Below are 24,267 nucleotides of genomic sequence, written 5' to 3'. Positions count from 1 at the left end.
CTCATTAACACCGAACCCTGGAATCGGTAGATTATTGACTCTAGCTACTGATATTTTCCCACAGAGGTCTTTGAGACGTTTCTGATGTATTTCCTTGTTAGAAGCCGACACTTCAGGGTGACCCGAAAGCGAAACAATGGGAGGATCCATGCAGCCCCACAAGTGACAGGGGTACGCTCGCCATACGGGCATTGCACCCTGTGCGCTGTCATTTCTTCCGAGGGACAGCCTCGCCTCGCTCTGCAGCCCAGACTCTCGATGCCGCGGGGGAAGGTGTATTATTATTATTAAAAAAACAAAAAAACCCGAAAAACTCCTCAGCGGCGAGGCTTGGGGGCGCTCCCGCTGATGCTCCCCGCCTTCCCTCCGCCCAGCGGGCCTGCGGCTGTAACAGGGGCGGGGCTGGGATGGGCTGGGCCGGGCCGGGACGCGCCTCCCTTCCCTTCTCCTCCCCTCATCTTGCCTCCCGCCCCGTGCCGGGGCAGAGCCGCTCGGAGCAGCGCTTGGTCGGGGCACCCCTGCCCGCCGCCCCCTCCTGCCCTCGCACGCCATTTCCTGTGCTCCGTGTTTACTTCCCGGTTCAACCCCTTCACTGGGAGCGTTCGGCGCTGCCGCCGCCAGCGGAGGGAGCGGGAGGTGAGAGGAGCGGCGGGGCGGGGGACAGGAGCTGCCGTGGCTGTTCGGTCCGGTCCGGTCCGCCCCGTTTGCTGTGCTAAGCCGTCCGCTTCTTCTCTTGCAGGTGTACCCGGAGCCGCGGACGGAGGGCGAGTGCCTGAGCAACATCCGCGAGTTCCTGCGGGGCTGCGGTGCCTCCCTCCGCCTGGAGGTGAGTCGGGGCGGGGGCGGGCAGCGCCCAGCGGGGCCGGGAGGGAGGTGCCCGGGCAGGGGGTGCCCGGCTTCATCCCCGGGGAGGTGGGAGGAGGGGGTTTCTCAGCCTGCTTCTGCCCGCCCGGAGCTGGGGGAGGCGGCGGTGCCCTCCCTTTGTGCCCGGGGACGCGGGGGCGGCCGGTGGCGGGCGGCTGACAAGATGGTGGCGGCCGCCCCTCCCTGGGCTGCGGGGCTGGGGGTCGATGGGGGAAGCTGAGGCTGACTCCGCGGTCTCTCCGCTGCCTCTCCGCTGGGTCTCGGTGTCGGCTGCTCCCCGGCCGGGCCTCCATCACGTCCGCGGGATGGTTTGTCTGGCTGGCGGTGTGAGTTCAAAACGTGCTGCTGTACCGCGTGTAAGGGGCGTGTGAGAGCCTGGCTTTTCCTCACCCCCTTCCTCTGTCGGTGTAAAGCGGGGAGAGGCTGAGTGGGCTCCGTGTGCTGGGAGAGACGGGGGTAAAGAAAGGTGGTATGGGTGTGTGTGTGTGTATGCCTGTGTGTTCGTCCGGCTCCGTTGTGGGTAGGACCCGTGCTTTTCTGTTCGAGTGGATTTTTGCTAATAAACCGGCAAATTGTATCGGGTTTTATGTGTGAAACCGTTTCCGAAGCGCTAGAGCTGGCTTGTGGAAATGGAAGTTGGTAATAGCCGAACGAAATACTAATTAAGGAAAATGGTAGGTGATGCTCCTTCTGTTTAAATTTGCGTTATATAAAAGCCCAGCAAACTGCCATCTTTTCCAAGCACGCGTTCAGAGGGTGGCAAATTAGGTAGTCAGATGTAACCAGTATATTTAGCTAGAGCGAGTACATGCTGCTGTCGAGTTTACTTGATGTGTGTGCGTGGGAAGGAACCGATGCGATTAGAAACACTTTGCAACTTCTCCGAGTTGGAAAGTGAGGGATCCTGTAATTTCAGTTCTTTTGGCTTTTTTTTTTTTTTTTTGGGTGGAAAAAATGGTTTCTAGTGCTTCTGAACTTAAATGAGTGAACTGTCGCCTTAATTAGTTCTCTGGTTCTTACAGTACCTCTGGTTCTTCCTGTGATTTTGCTAGGCAGTAACAAAATCCTGTTAAAAAGATTGAGTGTTTTCCTGAGGCCTCTAAACAGTGAAGTATCATTAATGAAATTAATGTTACTTAATGTGACTTGCATTTAATCTTGGGTTCTCTCATGGGAAAAGATGGAGGTGAAGACAGCTTTTAGTGGTGTTGCTCGTGAAGTAAGACATTGCATTCTTAATTACCTTTCTCCCCATCCCTTCTCACAAAGAAATGGATGTCTTCTAGGATTTGTTGGGAGTTCGAAATCAATTTGACTTCCAAGATATTCAGAAGCCAAGTTCTGGGGTGAACTTTGCATTACCTCAGTCATTCTCTTTTGCCTTAAAGCAGCTGGCTATTCATTTGGCTTTTCTAGGGCTGCATAAATTTTTTTTATGTTTTGGACATTCATGTGTGAGACCTGATTGGAAATTCAAGTAGAAGTCATGCCTAAGCTAGAGAAAACTGGGAAGGGAGAAACTTCAAATCTCAATTCAGAAAGAAATTGAATATTGTAAGTGTTAAAGCAAAAGGGGGGAACAATACCATTAATATTTCTCCTCCACCTCCCCCTTTGCTCACTTCCTGAAGCACTCCTGTCACCGAGCTTTAATTTTTATCAGTTTTCAATTTTGACAGTCTGGGAATGGTCTCAGCATTGCAGTGTTGCAGTTGCAGAAAGCTTTTATCATGTCTTTTCCTTGGAGTGGAAAGGAAAAAATGATTAAAAGAAAACATAATTTGTGTCTTACTCTTAGTCGGAATATCTTTGGGCATAGGCAAATTGTGAACCTGGCCTCAGGGGCTTCTCAGCAAGATTGCCGGAAACTTCTTTCTTATATGGAGGTAACTGGCTGCAGTAGCTTCCAGCTCAGCATGTTGGAACAGGAATTACTCCCAGGCTACCAGAAGATTTGAGAGGCAGGCAGGAAGGTGTATAAATGCTTGGGCTTATGAAGCCTCTTCTGTGTGTATTTACAGCTTTTATGTTGGCTGTTCCCTGTTGTTTTCTCATCAATTTTTCCAACCCCCTAGCTGCAGCCGAAGATGAGAGGAATGGCAACCTGGATTCAACCAGTGAGAAGCTGGCAAGGGCCTCTCAGCCTTCTGCTAATCCTGGGTTTTTTCTCCTGCTTCCTTTAGCAAGGTGTGAGTCAGCCCTCATGGATCTTTGCCTTCCTCACTGTGGGAACTGGGGAGATGCCATAGCTCCTCTGTGCAGTGTCTATGTAATGCTTCCTTAGTTGCGTTCAGGTTTAGACATTTCACTGACTGAAGAGTGTCTCTGGAAGCAGTGAAAGGGATATTTTTCAGAGAAGGCAGATTAGCTAATCAAGGGTTAATGGTGAGTATAAATATTTGACAAAGTGGTGGATGTGTATGTGGTACCTTAAATAGTAGGAATGATTGGATAGTAAGGGTAACAGGAAGCTCTACAGTGTGTGGGGAGATGTGAGCTTGTTGTGTGCACTACTGTGATCCTGTTCCTAACAAGTATTCCACAATGTTCCAATGCTCTGCAAGGGGTGCACTTGAGCCTGGCATTGAATCCAAGTTACATGTAGTTGGATCAGGTGATTTCTCTGTGTGTAACGTTGTGAGTGTGCTAAAGACATGGTACAGGTTTGGTTAGCCTAGGTTCGGTATTGAATAAGCGCTTTTTCCACCCAGGTCTGAACTCATCTGGGAAGTACTGGAATTGTATTTTTATGAAACTCTGTCAGAGCTCCTTGCCTTGCTCTGGGGCTCTGTATGGTTCCATGTTTGGAGGCTTGGTTATGGCATGTTTGAGAAATTGATAAAAAGGCTGTGGTTAACGGAAAGCTGTACTGCAGTAAATGCATCCTTTTGGATGCTTTCCTCTCTGGTATCCTTTTATTAGAGGACATGATGACTGTTGTCTTCTTACCCTAAAAAAAATAAGCAGAGGCGAGAAACTTCATGGGTTTGGAAATTTGTTCTGGAAGTTGTTCTTACCACCTTCCTCTTACTTGCCAGTAGGTTTGAGCTGCTAGATAATAGGATATTCAGGATATTTCAGGTTCTAATGAGAAGCATTGCTGTTCCTCAAAGGAAACCTGTGGTCCCTTTCCCACCTCCCCCAGTATTTTTTGATGTTTAAGTGTTCCAGAGCAAAAAGAGTGCTTAATATGGAGTTTGAAACAGAAGAATGTTCTGCAAGTATTGTTTTTTAAATTCTTCTTCAATACACCTTTTGTATGCAGACACAAAGAGCTGAGACCTAAGACCTCAACCAAGGATTGAATTTGCAACTCCATGTTGTTTTTTCCTTCGGGGAAACTGGTAGCATTTGCTTAGAATAATTGTAGCGCCCAGTAGTTTATTCTAGTTTGAAGTTTCACTGCCAGTGATGACTGTGTAGGTAGAAGAAGGCACTGTGGAATAGCTGCCTCTGTTGTCAGTTCACAACTTCCCATGTGTTTTTCCTTAGGAAGAGGATATTGGCTATGTATTGCTCTTGTCATTTTTGCTTTGACTGTTTTCTCCCACAGTTTTATCTTTATGTGGGAAGACGTTTAACTGTAGTCCCTTCTGACAAGAATTACTTGCTTTCCATAACAGCAGCTGTACATAATGGACTCTGTTCTAGAAGAATATGGGTGGATATGTATAATTAAGATGGAACTCACTGCAGGTGTACTGTGTCTTCTACATCAGCCTGGGAAAAAAGACAAAAACCAAAAGGTGATGATCACAGACCATATGTTCCTACATGAGCCCTAATAAGTTTTGCTATAATTATCTTGTATCTGCGTTGTGTTACTCCAGTTTTGTTCTCTTAGAAAGGAGTTTCAGCTTCTTAAATTCAATGCAGTCTTTCCTCATTATTTGACCAGAGCTGCTTGACAGCTTGCATGGTCAAAAAGAGGCCCTGGAGAAACTACTGTATAGTTCAACAGCAGGGAAATTTGTCTGGGGAGCAGTTAAATGTAGCATAATAAGCAAAAATAGGTTAATAGACACTTTAAGGGGTAGAATGCTTGATATGTCCTGTGAACAATAGCAAGCTCTAAATTATCAAATTCCATCAGTAGTGTCTCATGGCATTTTCCTGATGATTTAAATAGAAGATTAATGCCTGCTTCTCTGAAAGTATCTAACGTTGACGAGTTTCTTGAACTCAAAAATGTTTCTTTTCTGACTTTTATACTAATGAGAGAGATAGCAACAGATTAATAGGAAAAGATACACAAGCCACGAATCTGAGAACCTTTTCCCTACCTCTGAAGAGACCTGCTTGCCTCTGGGATTCAAGATGGTCATTTTATTAAAGAGGTACTAATGCTAAAACCAGGATTTCATTTCTACACTAACCAAAGAAGTGAAGCAAACCTGCCATTCTCATGCAGTTTTAAGAAGATGCCTTATTTGTTTATTATTAAGTCCCTTGTATAAGAAGGATTTGCCCTTAAGGTTCAGAACACTTCATGCAAATTTTGGTTATTAAATCTTGAGAGCTATGAATTTATCAAGATATACAAATGCCTATAATACAGCTCTAGCCTTGGGGAAAATTTTGTAAGGGGTGTCAATGTCTTTCTGTTAGACCACCTAATCTTTTGGGAGCAAGCTTGCACGTCTTTTGTCTTCCGTCACACCCACCTGAGCCCTAGCAGTTCATATATTTAGGTTGACACTTCTTTTCACTGAGCCTTGCATACTACTTCAGATTCTTATTATGGCTACAGTCCTACTATCATTGTGGCTTTGGGAAGCTATTCTGCCTGTCAGCTTTCAATGATCTATTTGTATAAGGAAGGTGTGGAGCTAAGATGCTAGCATAGATGGATTTAGCCAACATCTGTTAGTGAATTAGGAATGACTAGGATTCTAGTACTGAAGAGTTCTAGGACAACCTTGTGTTGATAGAGAAATTCAATCACTCACCTCCTTCTTTCAGCCCTTGTTTATACTAATGTCTTTTTTTTGTCAATAATAATATATTTTTTAGATTTGATCTTGGGTTTAGTCCAACAGAATGTTGGTGTGCTGCCAAATGCAGTGGCCCAGTGCCTTCATGTTCTTTGTTATAAATATTTTCCAAAATTTTTAAAGTTACTATTCTTCTCTTACAGACTGCACATTGTCAAGTTTTATTTGGAGGTTGAGATCTTACTGGTAAATATTTTTAAGATGGAAAAACTATACAAAGAAATAACTATAATAAAATTTATGTTTACTGTATTCCCCCCTCCAGTGTCCAAGTGGTTGCAAAACTGCTCTGAGCAAATTGAGAATTCATACCATGAGGTGCACTGCAACTTGCCTTGTACATAGGGACCTCCAAGATGTGATTGCTTTCCCCACCTTCCCTCTGAATTCTGTTCTTTCTGTTGTGTGATACTATGGCAATTCTGAAAATCAGTATTTCATACAGTACATTGTCAGGTCTGTTCTTTTTGTTTTTCTTTTTTCTTTCTGTTTTGCCCATCACATAGAATAGAGAATACATCCGGACTTGTGTGGCTGGAAAGTTATGGTAGCACATCTTGAAAACTTTCTAAGATACCAAAATGCTGTTTATTTTTATAGAATTTATTTTTATAGAATGGTGTATTTTTATAATAGGAAGGATTCTTACGATACACAAAGTAGCAGTCTAGTACTGTGATCGTGTACCATGAGTTTCCCAGTTATTTGTATTCCCATTGAGGAGAAGCCTTTGAATACTACTTTTAGGGCATCTTAAATAAAATGATGGAAAAATAGTTCTGTTTTTTTAAGGTCAAATCAATTCCTCATTTACCATTTGTGCATGGTAGCTGAGAAGGTGACAGAGAGGCAGGAACACTTGGGGTTGGACAGAGTAATGGCAGTATCCGAAGCTCTTAGAGTTTTATCTACTAAGGCACAGCCTAAAACATGAATGTGCAGGGTAGCATTTCAGATCCTCGCGCAGTTCCCAGCTCATTTAAACCTTTCTTCTCTTCCCATGAGAATTTATTTCTTGTGGTTCTGCCAAGCTTGTTGCATCACCAGCAGTGTGGTATTGTGCTATCGCTTCTTGACTAAAGTGACTCTCATGGTTTTCATTAAATAGGAAGAGTGTTTCTCCTTTTTGAGGAACATGTACAAAAGCACTTAAATCTGAAAAGTCTCAAAGAGATCTTTTTTTTTTTTATAAAAAGCTAGTAAATAACAAGTAAAAAGCATATGCCTTTGTAAGGAGTACCATAAACAAATATGGTTTGAGAATGTGCTAGTGGTTTTGGCTACTTAAGGACTATACTCACTATTTCCCAAGTAAAAAGTAATAGAGAAATTTTGAATTGAACCACAGATATTTTTATTCCTGCCAATTCTTTTGTATTGCACACTGGCATGTTACTTAGAATGCAGAAATATAAGCGAGTGTGCATGTATGGAGTCTGTCTGGCATGAGGCATCTTCCACGGGTGTAGATCTGATTGTCTTTGCTGTGTGAGGGTGAGCCTGCCATGTCAAAATCCATCCAAAATGTTTCAGTCCTGTCTTGGAGGTCAGGATGTACAAGGGAGACAAGTTGCAGTGACAGACTGTACATGGCTGTAAATGTTATCTAGTATAGATCAATTCTGAGTAGTTTTGCAAATGAGTTGCTCTGTGGTTTGGGAGAGACTTTTGTGTAGCAGCTTCATTTGTGGCATTCATTTGGGTCTTAAGAATAAAATGAACCTTCATGTAGCAATTAAAAAATATATTGCACTGTTAATTTAAGAATGCACAGAAGATATTTGGCATTGTGCTCTTATGCTCAATTATAGCAAGCTGTTTTCACAAAAGAGTATCAGTGCCTCTTTGATAGCAGAGGAGTTAATCATGTGAGGGAAAGCACAGAAACTAGGAAAACTGGGAGAAAAGAGAAGGTAGGAGTGGTTTGGGCAGAGCTTCTGAGTCCCTGAGGGGAAAAAAGGGAGAAGAGGCTGCTTGCTGACTTGTGCTGTTCTCCTGACTTGTCAGAGGAGTTCTTGCTCTCTGATTTCTTTAGCCTTCTCCTACCCTCAGGCTCTTTGGTGTGAAGTGCAGTGAAGAAGGGCTCATCTGCTGGCTTTCTAAAGGGTGAGAGCTGCAGAAGGAGGGACTTCTCATTAGCTCTGAGCAAGAAGCAAGCTGTGCAAGGGTGGTGGGGATGCCATGTGTGAAGACAGCTCTGTGGAGAAGAGCAGGTGAGCTGCTCCATCCTTCCCAGCAGGAGTGACAGCAGCTACAGTAGGTTGGGTGGCAAGAGAGGGGGATGGAGGTGGCATTGGGGCAGTGTTGCATCTGCTGTGAGGCGAGTGCTGAGCAGTGAAATGTGTTTCAGAAGGCAGGTCTGTGTACTCTAAGACACAAGCCTGTCTGCTTTTTTCTGTCACAGAGAATTGTGAACAGTTGCTGTTGTGTTTTTTTTACAAATGACTTGTGAAGTTGGACTTAAGAGGTCTTGGACTCCCTCCCCACACATGCACGTCTGTTGAATAGTTTTGAACACTTTTAAGAGATTTTTTTAGTTGGTAAAAACACTGAAAATAAAAATGTAGATAAAAGGCTGCACTCTACAGATCTACTTGTGTATGGTGAATGCAGTTACCTCATTACTAGGCGTCAGCTGGATTTTGCAAACTTCTGTGAGACAGGGAGAGCAAAAGATACAACTTCATACAGAATGTATTATAGATGGTGTTACTTGGTGTGAAGAAGACTTCAGTACCTGCAGATCTAATAATGTAGCATTGTATGTTTTTAACATAGATTTTTGGAACTGTTCTGACTTCTTGCATGTCAGTATCTTAGCATGCGAGAGAAAGGTGATCTGCACTTCATGGTGGAGAGGAGATTTCACAGCCCTGGTTTTGCAAGATCATGTTGATGAGAGGAGAAAAGCACCTTGCTCACCTCTTACTGAAAGGAAAAGGCATATTAGAATATGGTGATTTTTCCTTAATGAAAGCTAATCTTCTCTCAGTGTTCAGCTGAGTATCGAGCTAGCTCTAGCTCTCACATGTTTCAGCTTGAGCCCTCTGTAACTCTCTGTAGTTAACTGCTTTTAAATGTTTCATCAGATGCTGGCTGGGTCCTGTTGGTATTACTGACCTGGAGGCTGCCTGTGTTGGGAAGCAGCATGGCTTTTTGACACTGCTGGCTTTTTTAAGGAAACTGCCGTGTGGGAAGCTGATGGGATGTTTCGGTAGCTGTCAGTCCTCCTCTGGATCAACTCAGGACCAGGGTGAGCCTGGTGTCAGAGGCAGGGTGGGGAAAAAAGAGGGAGTGAAGTCTTTCTGTCAGTGCCATCTTGTGGGCCAAGAGCAAGTACCATGATCCTGAGGGCTCGTGGCTTGGGAAGAAGAGGGGTATCCCTGCTGGTGTAGGGTGGTGTACCGAGGTATATCTGCCCTTTTGGCAGTTTTTGCTGGGGGAACCTGTCTGGGCTGCACAGCAGCTGCTTTGGGTCCATCGTGGATGGAGTGAGGTGTGGCCAGAGTACCCTGTGCTTCCTGAAGGGCTCGAGTGAGAGGTTTTTTTTTTAGCAGATGAAACCCTGATTGATCCTTCCCTCCTAGTCTTTTGACTTTAGCTAAAGGCTTCTCACATTTTTTTGGCTGTTGTGTGTTTTGTTCACTGCAGTGTGTTGCTCTATTTCATTACCCAGCTGGCTGCATTTCTTTGAATGAGGTATTAAACTATTAAGTAGCAGTTGCTTTTGAGTCTGATTTAGAAACAAACCATTAAAAACTGGGCAAGCCCCTGCTTCAATACAAATCCTCAATGCTACTTGATTCAGCAGCCCTTCGAAAAGTAGTGTAGTTGTGCAACTACTTAAAGTGGTGAATTAGTAAAGGAAAAAATGAGAGGAAAAATCCTAGCAGCAAATATGTGCCATTACTAGCTGGTGTATTTCCTGTTTGTGAATGACATCTTTACAGATTCTCTCCTGGTGCTGACTGATTCTTAATATATATATATACATACATCTATCTATCTATATGTATATATATTTTAAAAAATTTTAGTCTCCTGCTCCCCATGGTCTTCTTTTCTACTCCCTCCCCCTGACATGTTTTCCTCAAGGAGGAGGGCATTGGAGTGGTTATCAGAGAGGACTAATGGTGGTTAGTGAGAATGTGGTGATGACATGCTTAATAATTTTTTTCTGGATATGTACTTGTTAAATATCTTGTGAAATTCCTGCCTGGTCAAGCCTTTTCTGTGTGATGTCCACTCTAGCTTCACAAGAACCTGTAGGTTGTTTTATATTATGATTTTAGGGCATATTAGCTGGAAGTGTCAGCAAAAGCAGTAGGTCTTGTTCCCTTAGTCTGTTTCTGCTAAACCTGAGACCATTGGCCTAGTTAAATTAAATTTTATCCTCCCCATCCTCTGTGTTTTCTCCCATCTAACAAAAAAGGGGCCTTAGCTGGTTTGATTCCTTCACGTGGATCACTCAGCAGATGCATGGAAGGGGTGTGTGTAAGGGGAATTTTTATTTTAATGCCATCTGCAGTATTGAAACGAATAAAATCGTTTTCAGGCTTTAGGGTGACTTAAAACTGCTGAGTTGTCTAAATAGGATTCTGGTCTTAGTGCTGAAAGCACTAACACTCTGTTTTCTTTGTATATAGCAGAAAAATTTAAGAATGGGTTTCTGTGAGTCCCAGGACAGGGTTTGAGTGCTGGTTAAAATGTTTTCCTCTTGCACACCCTCCTGGCAGCGGCTGAGCATTGTGGAGTAGTAACTGCTCAGCTTTCCCTGTAGTTAGTTGTGTGATAGGCAGCATCCTCTGAAACCAGGAAAAGGAAATTTGATTGATATAGAAAAAAATATCTGATGGTGGGATTGTTCCTGTTGCACTGAACCACCTGGTGGTTAATTTACATATATCAAAGGGAGCCAATTTAACTGATTGCTGCTGCCAAAAGAGGAGATCTGCTCTCTGCCTTTGTGTTCTTCAGCCCTCCCTACCGTGGCCATTTCATCTTGAGCTGGTTCTCCCATGTGCCATCTGCCTTCAGGAGCCACCTGGCTGAGTAAATTCGTAAAAATGCAACCTTACCTTCCTCCCAATCCCCCACCCCTCCCAAAAAAAAAAGAAAAGCCACCACCAACCAAAACCACCCAACCTAACAGCAGAGAACTGTGCTTCCCCCAAGCCCACTGCTGATGGGATGGGGAACCAGGTTGCCTCTGTGCAGTGTCCAAGTGCCAGGCTCGGTGCAAAGGAGGCATTAGGAACACCTGTTAGGAGCCAGACTCTATTTCAACGGATGCCTGGATGGAATTGTATATCCTGCTTTATATTTCAAACAGAATAAATTTGATTTGAGTATCCCACTGATGGGCAATTGCTTGAGCACCTGTCTGTGTAATGGATGGGGAAGGGGCCGGTTTGGTTGGTTTGGGAGGCATAGGGGCAGTGTTAGACTGTGGTTTAGAGCAATGTGAGTAGCAATGGTTTAACCCTAGCCAGAGACCACCAATACATGTTGGACTTTGTTTATGACTTTTGCAGCAAGCATGTACAGAATAGTATTTTTTTTTCTTCATCTCAATGAGTTTACACTATGCTTCATTTTCATTTCAAATGAAATATGAACAGAAACACCCCTTGCTTTATTTTTAGATGAACTGCCAAACTCCCTGCTAACTGTTCATTGCTTTCCTAGTGATCTCTGGTGGGTTGAATTTTTTTTTTTCTTCCAATGCAAGTACCCCTCTGAACTGGATCAGAGTGGATCAGTTGAGTGACTGTGGCACAAAGGACACAACGGAGAAGGGAGGGAACTGGAACATCCTCTTTTGGCAGCAGCAAGTGAACCTAAAATAAATAGACCATGTTTTGAGTTCATTCAGTCAGTACAAAGCAAAGAGACTGGGAGAGGGGGTGGGTTTTATCACACCCCACACCTCCAGACTTATTCACTTAATTAATGAGTAAAAATGAGGTTTAAGTAAAAGACAGTTCCTAAGTCTATAATCTGCTAGTAGAAAGTGCCTAGAAGCAGTTTGTTTGAAATCAACAGGCACAACAAATACTTCTTCCTATTTGTTATATGAACTGGGTGTCCATACAAAACATGTTGAAAGCTTTTTTTCTTGTGTGTTCTGTATTTTTATACATAGCACATAGAGTGCCTTCAAAATGTACACCTTGACTGGTTACCATTTTTTGTATAGAAGCAGCCTCATTATGGAAATTGCAAAATTGTTGATTGTTTTTTGTTACTTGATCAAATTATTCAATCTCCTGCACGTTAAAGCATTTTAAGTGTGTGGGTATAGGATAAACTCCCACTTCTTCATAAAGAATGATACCTGATGTTGAGAAAAATGCTTGAACTACAAATATGAAACAAGATGTTAATCTGTACTAATCTAATAATTATTTGAATAGGCCTTTTAAATACATCCATGCAACAGTCTTGTGAGCAGCATAAATTACAAGAAAATGCATTTTCACACCCTTTGCCTTAGGCTAGTTCTTTACCCTGGTGTCACATGAACATTTTGCAAAAGATAACTTGAATGTATAAATATAGCTAAAGTATTTTCTGTACTTGGCAGTGAAACTGAAAGAGCAATTCTTCATTGTTAAGATACAAAGTTGTAATTAGCTAACTTTGATATTATAAACTGCTGATAGTTAAATTGACCACATCTGGATATTATTTATGGCCTAAGTTAATTAGTTGGCTTGGAGGGCTCTGCAGTTTCAAAGATACCTGTCAGTTTGGTGATTTCTTGCCTGCCTGTGCTTGCTTATCTCTTAATTTTTTGTTAATATTGCTCACTAGAAGTATCTCATTTTCAAATATCAGTATATCATTCAGAATTAAGTGAATAATTGTAGTTTTATTTATAGCTGTTGTTAGCAAATGCAGAAAAAAAGTGTATGTGCCTTCAGAACAATACAAAAATCTCAGATATCAGGACAGTACTTAGAGATAGAAATAAGAGCATATTGTTATTTAAAATGCTCTGGGTTCTTTGTCCTAACCAACCATAGTAGCATGTAATTTGGGCTTGTTTTACGTATGTCTAAATCAGTTTTTGTTAGTTTAGCTGGTAGGTAAGTGAGGTGCTTACTTTTTGTATAGTAAAAGCATTATAGGGCCAGAGCAACTACATGCTGTCTTTTGTGCACCACGTTTTTCCTCCATTCCATTTTCATTGTGGATGCTACTAAGGCTTTGACTGAAGAAAAATTGTTATGCCAAAACTAAAAAGCTTCATTGGGAGCCCTCTGTATGTTCATTGTGATAGTAGGCAATATCTTCTTTTCTGTAAGAACCTTTCTTGGTTTTATCTGGAAGGTTGTCCAGTACTCTTCCTCTGTTTGTTGGATCATCTCAGACTCTTTTCAGGTATGATTTAGGTCTTAGCTTGGAGGCAGAATTGTTGGCTTCTGCATGGATGTTCTCTGTTGCTTTCCACAACAGTGTTGGGTATTTACATGCTTTTTTTGGTTCAGTTTTAAGACTTTTGATGAAGGAGTGGTATTATCCTTATTTCACAGTGCTTGAGCTGCAGGCTGAAGTGTCTGGAGTCTGACACAGCTCCAGTGGCCCTCGCTTGGAGCTGTAAGTGCTAAATATGCTGCAGAGCAGACTGGAGCTGGGCTGTGGTCCTCAGGTAGCTTAAACCCATTGTGGTAGTGCAGCAGCAGTCACTCCTGATACTGCTTGCATATTCCTTTCCCTTCCCTTTTTTATCACAAGTGCTTGGCAGACCCTGAGGTGAGGTGGTGCAGAGAGATGGGATGACAGAAGTAATCCTACCAACCTGCTCGCTCTCCTGCTGATTTGGCGTGCTGTAGGGATCAGATGGGAGCTGGAACTGACACAAAGTGTGGGGATAGTTGCAGTGCTGCCTCAAATTCATTTAAATTCTTGTGTAACTTTTGGTTTCTGAGCAGCTGAGGAGACGGGCAACAGATCAACTCCATGACACAATAACTTTTTAATGGTTTTGTACCAATGCTGTGGCAGATAGAGGAAATTAAATTTTCTGCTGTAGCTGTCAGCTGGCTTCACCATGTAGCATGCAGTTTGCTGGCTTCTTACTATGCCTTCCAATACCTGCAGTACGTCATGACCATCTAAAGGAGGAGATTTTGTGAGCTTCTGGCTCAGTGGCAATACTAGTGAAGCACTGCCCACCCCTGCACCAGCCTCCTTGTTTTGCAGACCCAGTTTATTTTGGATGTAAATTGCAAACCAGGAGCCAATTTCTGGAGTTGCTTTTAATCCAATAAGTGAAATGATTTGCCTGAACAAAGTATCAAATGGTAGGACACCCTATATGGTAGACATCTGGGTCCTGGGAAAATGCCCTTACAGGCAAATCCTATATTAAGGCTTCCTGATTGAGCCTTTGGCCAGCCTTGTCCTACACACTGAGTGGGGATAGTTGTTGAAAGAAATGGTAGTAGCTGATTATCTTACATTGAATATGCACATCATCTTAACATAGATGTTAAAAACAGGAGGGGGAAGCTTCCTGTGGCAGCATGGTGACATGTGGGAGCAGAACTGCTGTCTCTTCTGCTCAGCTTCTGCATCTGACCCATCAAGGTATCTGCTGGTGCTGGTAAGCTCATGTTTCTTCTTTATGCCAGCTGGGAAGAGATGGGTACATTCTCAAGTGCTGCATTTTCTTAGTATTTGTTGGTAGCAGAGGGATGATGTGACTTGGCTTCTACATCAAGCTCTTGACAACTGTTTCTGTTTCTCCTCTCCCATTCTCCACCTATTGTTGGCTTTGTTTTCCCACTTGGATTTTGAGTCCTCATCTTCCTCTGCATGTTTTCAGAAGTGATTTGTCTCCCCGTTTCCTTTCTCCTGTCATTCCTAGCTGAGCATCAGCTGTCTAGCCCTGATTTACCATGTCTCAGAGACAACTCAGTGTAATTTCTGCTCAAAAAGATATTTTTCTCTCCATTCCTGCTACCTTCTATAGGCAAGTTCTGGTGCTGGTCAGTACCCTGAAACAGCAGAGAAGTATCCCAGCAAAAAAAAATGGGGTAGCTTTAGTCTTTATAGGTTTCAGTTTGTTACAGCAGAGGGGATGATGGGCTGAAAAACTGGTCGGAAAGGGAGGGTGCAGTTTTGGAGCTATGGTGGATGGGTCTGGGGATACAAAAGGAGAAAGCACAGATGTAGACATCTGAAAAACAGTTTCCTAAAATTAGGTGAAACTGAGTATTGGCAGTTGCTTTCTCTTGGAGGCTCCCTCTCTCTTTTGGCATTACTGTGTCTGAACCGTGTTGAGGCTTCCAGGAAGTGCTCTGCTCTCTGCTTTCCAAGTGGGCTCCCCTGTGAATCTGACATGCTGAGTCTGTCCAAAGCCACGTGTATAGATAGTTTAAACAAGTCAATAAAATAAAGTCAAAAGGTCTTTTAAATAGTCAAAATGGTTTGTTTTGTTTTTTAATTATTTTTTTTCTTGGAGGACAGTTTCTGGTACATTTAGGGAAGAAATTTTGATTGAGAGGGTAGAGAGCCTTTAATTCTCTAATGCAAAGGGTGCCAAATTGTTTTAAGGTTTGGATTTCCCGAAGTTGAATTCTGGTAAGCTTTTTTAAAAAATTTTTTATTTAGGTGTCATTTCTGGTAATGACAGCATAGAGAAGTTCTGTACACAATACTGACAGTGAGAAAGTAAAGCATGAGGCACATGCACTACATGAAAAATCCTGGTCCAAATGTTCAAAGTTTAGGGAAGCTTAAGAGAAAATAAAAGATCTGACAATGGGCAGTGTTAGCACTGAGAGTACTGCAGGTGGCTGAACTGCAGAAAGCCCTGTCAGACATCTACTGGTGTCTCTTGCAGAGGCTTTAAGTTAAAGTTGGGGTGATGTACTGCAGTGCTCAGCACTTCAAATAGGGTCTTGGTGGTTTTGCTTCATTAGTGGAAGTCCTGAAGCTGGATTGCGTTCCACCTAATTGCTGCCTGTAGTTCCTCTGAAGTTGGAGTCTTGTTCTGGTTGTAGTCAAGGCAGGTTTCATCAAGGAGTGTCCTCACTGCCTACTGAATGCTAATGGTTTCACTAGATGAACTACCCCAGTGAGGTAATTATATTTTCACAGCAGTGTCTACCCTCAGGTAACTGTGGCGATGCTTGAAGTAAGGTACATTGAGGTTTGTTTGAAATAATCCTGATTTTAATATTAAGACAACTTTCTCATCTTTGTATGTTTCTTTTGCTTCTTTAGAATAAGGAGGCTTTGTAGTCCTAAAGAGGAAGCCTCAGGTGCCCTTCTTGAGAGTTAATGAAGGACATAAAATTCCTTTCTCAACATGAAACTCTTCCCTCTTTTGTTTTCCTGCCTGTTTAAAACAGTATTTCCAAGGGAATTTATGCAAGCAGATGCAGCCTGCCTGTTGAGGCAGTGAGCTGTGGCTTATTTGGCAGTCAGGTAACTTCTTGCTCAAGCATCTTGCAGGGAGCACAGCTGCTCACCTGCTCTCTTGACTTGACAGAGGTGTGAACAGAAGACTTAGGCCAATAGATGGGGTGACATGGTGGCACTGGGAAGGAGACAGCCACAACTGCTTTACTTAGGACGGTGTGGATTAAATTATTTGGAAAGCAGTAGAATCATGGAGCTTCAAGTGGTGAGTTGCCATGAAGCAGAACTTGCATTGCTTTGGTATGATCCAGAGTTTATATTGTGGTTTTATGTGAAACATGTTATAGTAACTCCTTTTTAAAAGATGGTGTGAAGTTAGAGATTATGGTCTGAAGAAGGAATGCTTTTACAGCTGGTAAAAGGTATTGTGGAAGCTACTGCTGTGTGTTTTAAGCACAGTCTTTGTAGCTGGATTTGTTGTCCAGGTACCCTAAAACTAATTACATTGTTGGGCATTAAATATGAAGTGTATGTGCTGTACAGTATTGCTTTATCAGATGTGTAGTAATGGACACCATGCCAATCTTGCAGAGGCCTGTGTAAAACAAATTTGGCTTGAAAGACTAATTGCACATAAAAAGCATTTTCAGTCTGTTCTTAAAAATGAAGTGCTTTTAAATTGTTATTTTATGAGTCAGATTTGTCTAAAATCTGTATATTTACTTTCAGGTCTACTGTGGTTGCTTCTAAGTGGTTAAATTTTATTCCCTTGGATTAGTTTGCTAAGATCGGAACTCTTGGAGAACTCCAGTACTGTCCTAACTTGTTAACTTTGTATTATGTTTCTTGCAATGCATCTGAAAGGGTTTCACATGTTTAGGAGATGTAAAATTTTTTTTCTGAACACAAGTCACCTTCTTGTTATGACTTCCGTAAAGATAACACACTTGCAGCTTTTTGGGAGAACACAGTATTGCTTAAAAATCTCCAGACATTTTGTTGGAACTGCATCTTTTTAAAACAATTGCTTCTGGAGCATTCTGTTTGAAAGATTTGCTTAATTTTTCATCCTTCTTCTAGAAAGACATTTTTCTCCACTATATTTTCTTATAATTTTGTTTTTTCCTGCTTCCAGCATCTGATGCCTCAGAGGAAACAGTGGGACTTTGGAAATCAGAGTTTGCAAACATTTGTTGATTGGGAAAGAGGAGGATGCACCTTGCAGGATCCTCCAGGAGAGATTTGAATCAGCCAGTGTTGTGTAAAACGCAGTACAGAAAATAAGCTTAACTATCACTCTTCTAGGTACAGGGGACAAAGCTGGTATTGCACATGGAAGCTCTGATACTTTTTAATGGGTATCAATAGCTTCTGATATTTTGTTTCTTAAGAACGAAGTTTTGCTGTAATTGCTTTCTGTGACGCCTGTCTCTGCCTTGTTGCAGTCCTAATCCAGATTGAAAGCCTTGGCCATTGACCCCTGCCCCAAGAGCAATCCTGCAGTGCACAAACAGCTCTCAGTGACAGCTTGGTGGCTGCAGAGCACTTCACTGTTTCCCATTCTCACTGAAAGGGAAAACCCTTGCTTTTATTTGAGTTCAAAAGCTCTCTGCAGTAGGTTTTTCAATACATGATAGCCTGTGGTACCTGGTAACTTCTTATTTTTAGGTCCTGGGCTCTACTTTTGGGTGTGGTTAGACACACACTAAAGCTCTCTCCTCTTTTGAAGCTAAGCTAGGTGTAAGGAGAATTATGTGCCTTTGCTTTAAGATGCAAGGGAAATGAGAGGGGCGTTGCCTCTGGCATGGCTTAATGTGATACCTGCTATAGCCATGTGCAGAACACCTTGATGGAGTTTTCATGTGAATTGAACTCTGAGGCTGGATCTTTATGATCACTGTACTAGTTACTGCTTTTAATGCACAGCCTCTTCTGTATTTCTTTAGTTCAGCTGGAAATTTGATGCTTCATTGACATTTTCTGTGTTAGTATAAACGTGTTTTAGGGACTTCATCTCATGTGCAGTGCAGTAGGACTCTGGTAGGAACAATTTATCTACTCTGATTTCACACCTAAAAGGGTGAGCTCTTAAGAGTGATGCAAGTCACATCAGTGACCTTGGTGGGAGTTTTTTTGGGTGGTGTTGGGTAGTGGAGGTCACTATCTGAAAAGTTGTGTGCTGTCATTTCTGCTTGTTCTGAGAATACTGTAGCTCCATGTGATTTGGCTGTTATTCTTTCTTAAAGTGTTATGTAAATTACTATTTCAGTTTCAAGTGCTTCCCTGTGGGGATTTCAGTTACATTTGAAGCCTCTTCCTTAACTCAGCATGCTTTACTTCATGTCTGAAAATTGCAAGGCTCCTGAAAAAGTCCCATTAGTATCAACTGGCTCAGCTCCACAGTATCAACTCTGAAGATGGGTCAGTATAATAATCCAGAACTTGTTCTTCTAGGCTGAGGTTGATTTCTGTGGTTTTTAAATGGCAGAGATTAACTTGGGGGGGGGAACATCCCCCTCCCCCTGGTATATAATATGCCACATGAATTTTTTATAATAATGTTATTGTTGTTCTGTGCCATGAATCTAATATACTGGTATAGTGATACATAGAGCTGTTTCTTCTTGTTAGTATCCTTGCGGTCATTTAAACCTAGATGTAGTTGCTAGCTAAGTTAGAAGTGGTGTGTCTAGTGATTTTTTCTTTAGTGGCATCTCTAGTATTACTGTGTTTGCATTTGTTAGTGATGAATACAGTTTGTTGCACATCTGCTGTAGCTGTGGGTGGCCCTCGTGAAGGGAAATCCTGATAGTCCACAGTGTTACAGTCCTGCCACTTCCCAGGTGTCAGGTCTGCAGACTGTGATAGTGTGGAAAAGTAAGGTTGGGTAACTTCCTGTCAATCAGCTGGCTCACCCCTTTGATTTTACCTTGTGGCACTAAGGGGAGGCCTGTGGGGTGCATCTGTGGGAGACATTGTCAGCATCCCTTGGGTAACAGGGTACAATTGCACTGACCTAGGAAAAAATGTTTTCTTAAATTTCTGGTGGGTAATTTTTGTCATTGTAATGTTTCTGCATCTTTCAGTGTGATTATTTAATTGCTGAAGTCAGCTTTTAAATCGTGTATTAACTGCAAAACAGTCTGATGGATGGTTTTGACAATTTGGGGAATAAAGCCTCATTATTGTTGCTGTAGCAGTGTTTTACCAAGAAGTTTTCTGTAGTGAGTAAGTTAGCATAGCAAACTTTTTTTGTGTAGCTTGGCTTTGGAGATTATAAATGTAGGAGTACCAAGGATGATGATGATGCAGGTTCAGATCAAAGATATGTTTGCCTTGTTATCCTCTGAAATAAGGGTCTGTAATAGGTGCCTAGGAGAAAAAAAAGGGTGTAAAAACTGTGGGAAAATATGCATGGTTCCTGTTTAAGATCTGTTAAATCTTCCAAGCTTCTGACAGTCTGTAGTTGAGGAGCTTCTTTGAGGAGTCAGGGATAGTTTCTGTATCACTGTATATTTAATAGCTCAATGCTTCCCTTTCTATGGCTTTATTTTTTAATAGCCTTCCAAAGCTATATTTAGGTTTTTTTACCTTCATAGCGTTCTATGTTAGTAAGATCCAGGGATAACTGCCTTTTATAAAAACTTCCTTTTGTTTGCTCAGCTGCTGCAGTTGGTGGCAGAGGATGACTTTGTTCCTGTGTCACGGATCTTCTGTATGGCTTACGTGACTTTGTACAGCACTAGTATACCTTTGCTACAACCCATATTCTCTTTCCAAGATAAAGACTTTTAGTTTATTTACTATTTCCTTGGATGCAAACCAGTGCTGTATTGCATGCGAAACAGCATGTATTTCTGTACCCTTTCTTGTTTAATGGTATTGTGGTTGTCCAGAGCTGTTTTTAAGTTAGAGATACTGTTGGAATAGTAAAAGCCATCTGTTTATTACCTGATTTTTTAATTTTCCAGTACTATTTCCAGCCTTTTCCAGTATTGTACTTCATGACTTTAGTGATGTATTTTTTTTAAATCTGAAGTTATTAGTTGACTGTCTTTTTGCTTGTCAGTGGGAATAGCTAATTTAAAATTCATTTTTATTCAAATATAATGACAAGGTTTGGGGGTTTTATTATTTTTATCAAGGGTAGTTTTTGCATTTGTTACCACTGGCTTTCTCCTGCTGCTTAAATTAGGTCATTCACAAGCTCATATGGTGGCTGCTTGCTTCAACTTCCTTGAATAATTTTGTATCCTCAACAAAGTACACTCTTCATGCCTTCTATGAAATCACATGTAGGTTGAATAGTGTGGGTCCTAAGTCAGAGCCCTATGGGACACTTGATATTCCTTTCTTTATGAAAACAAGTAGTTTGCATACTGCTGGTTTTTTTGTCTTGAACACTTCTGAATCCTCAAGAGGAGGGTCTAGCTGACACTGCTTTTGTTTAACCAACCTCTGAGGTGTATTTTCAAAGAATATTCAGATATGGGTATATTGACTACCCTGTGTTTGTGGCCAGGTGCTTCAAGGAACATAGATCCTGGAAAGATTACTTTCATCTGCCAAAGCAGTGTTACTTGTTTTCTATTTCAGTTCTGTTCTTCATTATAGCTTTTATCAATATATCAGACATATGCCTTACTGGCTTGTAGTTCTCTATCTTTTTCCTTCTTTCCTTCCTTGATGTTTAAAGTCTTGGTTCATGTTTGCTGCTTTCCTGTCCTCTGCTATTGAGGCTGTGCCAAGTACTATGGCATGCTATATAGTACTATGCTGTATGCTATAGTTAGAATTTCAATGTAAGTAGAATTTAGTATCTTGAGTTCTTTGATCTAGTGGGTATCATGTAGTTCTGGCAAATCACAAAGATATTGTGCTTTGTCACTCTCTGACTGTTCTGTGAGTTGTAGCATTGAGACAAATTATATTTATAGCAATGCCCAGAAGAAATGCTGTATTTAGAGGAAATGGAATAGTCTGCCACTTAAAGACTTGGACAGAAGTTATTAAAAGAAAATGAGGGAATGGACTCCATCTGAGTTACAGGTACATGTATTGAGTCTCCTGTCAGCAGAAGAGATGAATGTCTGAGGTTGATAGGGTCTCAGTAATGAGTGGCATGGAGAAAGGAGGAAGGTTGTTTTGTTTGTCCTTGCACAGGAGCTAAGGGCTACTCAGAAAATGCAAGTAAATGGCAAGGTCATAACCAACAACAGTAAGTCATTCTTCACAATGAGCTGTGCAAATAACTGTTGTGGGTTTTTGTAGAAGTTGAAATTGCAAGTGACTAGAGAAGTGTAAAAAATCCATTGAAGGCTTTTAAGTGCAAGTAGTCTGAAACAAACTGTTGGAAGAACATCTTCATGAAGTATTACTATGTAATATTTGCCTTTCTGTGTTCTTCCTTTACTGGCAACTCTTAGATGAAGGTTTTGGGGCTGGATAGGCTATCATCAATTTTCTCATTCCAGAGGTGGAATCCCTAGGTGCTGCTTCCAATACTGTGTGGCCCTCTGCCAGAAGTTCTTGTCAAGAGGAGCAGCTGTTACCTCCTGAGTTCTGCTGCAGGTTCTGTGTGCCTGTCTGAGGCACACGCACTCACTCTTTGCCAGTCACTGAACTGTTTTAAAAGCACATGGTAGCATACTTGAGCCAGAGGGTCCCGAGCTCTGGTGCCTGCAGACCGACACATTCCTGACAGGGCATCACCTACCACGGGCATGGACTCCTCGGCATTGGCTGGCTGCCAGCAGGGTACAAGATAGGAACAGGATATCCCTGTATGGGTTCCACTGATCAGATGGTAGTCAAATGCTCTGTTCAGGGTCTGCTGTGGAAACCCAGGACCTGCTTTCTGTGTCAGGATGCCAGCTCAGGGCCCAGGCAGCACTGGTGAGGTAATATGTGTTACAAGTGAGAGGCTGGATTTAGGACTTCGTGTTCTGGAGGTGGGAGTGTTATGGAAAGGTAATTGAAGTTAGGGTGTTTACACTGGAGAAAGTGATGGCATGAAGCCAGAAGAATCCTGGACCATGGAGATAGGATTCTTTGGCCCAAGATTGTTGGGCCTGGCTGCTCATAGGAACACCTCTATTTGCCCTTGTCAGCTTGGCTACCCAAGCCCATCATACAGCCTATTAGCTGATGAATCAGAACTATGAAATTCTTGCAATAGCTAGTTTCTTGGGCAAATAATCTTTATTTCTTTTAGATTGTGTCCCCAGGCATTACTATGAATAAACCGAATTGGTGTGGATTTAATTTTTGCTGCTTGTAACCTTTTACTACTTGTTATATTTTGTTAATATTTAGAATGTGGAAGTTTTTAGATATTCTCATACCTTACAAATTTGAATTTCTTATAGGAAGCTATTTATGAACAAAGCATAATGCTGGATGGCTGGGGTGGGGAACATTTTTTTGGTTTTGTGCCCTGTTGGAAAATATCTAAATTATGTTTTTGGGGACCTCAGGTGCCTTGACAACCCAAGGCCTTTCTCTCCCAGACATTGGCTCAGGTGCTAATCTTGTCTATTACTGAGCTGGTTTATCTCATGAACTTTCCAAGAAACTTCCTGCTTCTTAAGAGAGTGAGCAAGGGACTGGAACACCTGCTTTATGAGGAAAGGCTGAGACACCTGGAGCTGTTTAGTCTGGAGAAGATTGAGGGGTCTAATTAATATTTACAAATATCTGAAGGATGGGTGTCAAGCAAGAGGTCTCTCTTTAGTGCTGCCCTGTGGTAGGCTGAGTGGCAACAGGCACAAAGTGGAACACTGGAAGTTACATCCCAATACGAGGAAAAACTTCTTACTAAAATGGTGACAAAGCACGGGAATTGGCTGCCCAGAGAGGTTGTAGAGTTGTCTTCTCTAGGGACTTCCAAGGCTTGTCTGGATGTGTTTCTGTGTGACCTGCCCTAGGTGGCCCTGCAGTGGCAGGGGAGTTGGACTCTGATCCCCAGAGGTGCCTTCCAACCCCCACTGTTCTGTGATTCTCTTGATTCTTCCTTTATTAACTTTCTGCCAGTTCAGCTGCCAGAAGGAGATTGCTGTAGGGATTAGCGATCCCCTGAGTGAAAGGAGTATGAGGTGATGTGGGAGAAGGGAGTGTGGGTGATATTCCTACTGAAAGCTTGCCCTTTGTGGGCTTGCAGATTCTGTGCAGGAATGGTGTAGAATCACACAAAGTGTACCTTGACCTGTGCCGCGTGTCTGGCCCGTGGGTGCCTGTCTGCCTCACCCTTCCCCTTCCCAGGGATGACTTGGCTGCTGGCCTGGCAGCATTGAATGTTGTGAAGTTGGAGGCTGCTGCATTGAGTTGGCTTTGGTTTTCTGTTTTCCTTGCCCAAAGATGCTGGGCTCTCCAGCTGCTCTGCCAGGGTGGTCTTGACAGGAGAGGCTGTCACCAGAGCAGGTGGTGATGAGGCTGGTCCCTACCTCCTCGATAAAATCCAGTGCCTGCTCTTTCAAAATGGGTTTTATAAATGGTGGAGGGTGCTGGATCCCATTATTGCAGGTGCCTTGGAGAGAGAAAGAAGTCCAGCCCTTGGCTCCTTTTTAAGAATATTTGTACTGGTTGAAATGAAAATGGTAAGCTATGAATTCAAAAGGGCTCCCTTGGGAGATGCTGTAGCTCAGGAGGTGTGCATGCAGTTTTGGGGGCTTGTGCATTTCTGCCAACTACTTGGGAAGCACTTTTTTTCCAGTTGGTGATTCTAAATGAAAGCTTCAGCAGTCTATATGGAAATTGATTAAGCCTTTATTCTTCTTTTTTTTGCGTTTTCCAAAGTATATTCAGGAAGCAGTGGAGATTTCTGATAAATGCCTTGTTACCAGTGTTACCAGAAGGATGTAATGTTCTACTTTTATTTTGGTTTTTTTTCTTCCTTGCATTTCTAAGTTTATTTTTTTTCCCTCTCCCACTTTTTACCTCAGCTGTCTAATCATGCTTGGTCAAATTCTGACCCATGCCAGAAATCTCAAAATAATCAATTCCACTTTGGTCTTTCTCCTTCAGCTACTAAAACATA

At 42.3% G+C, this 24,267-nt stretch overlaps 1 protein-coding gene across 4 annotated transcripts in view; it reads left to right on the top strand.

Annotated features, from left to right (window-relative positions):
- ARHGEF7 (Rho guanine nucleotide exchange factor 7) overlaps positions 1-24,267 on the top strand; it is a 123,848-nt gene that overhangs the window by 16,152 nt on the left and 83,429 nt on the right. For 2 of the 4 annotated variants that reach the window (XM_030446884.1, XM_030446910.1), the window contains exon 2: positions 740-826. In XM_030446884.1, coding sequence (XP_030302744.1) covers positions 740-826 — 87 coding nt within the window. Of the gene's footprint in view, positions 1-405; positions 637-739; positions 827-24,267 lie in introns of those variants that run through there. The other 2 variants (XM_030446903.1, XM_030446895.1) reach the window with 2 other exon arrangements.

Source organism: Calypte anna, chromosome 1 (assembly GCF_003957555.1).
Source record: "Calypte anna isolate BGI_N300 chromosome 1, bCalAnn1_v1.p, whole genome shotgun sequence".
Classification (NCBI taxonomy): Eukaryota; Metazoa; Chordata; class Aves; order Apodiformes; family Trochilidae; genus Calypte; species Calypte anna.
Note: the sequence above shows the minus strand (reverse complement) of the source record. Positions and strands in the feature narration are given on the sequence as shown.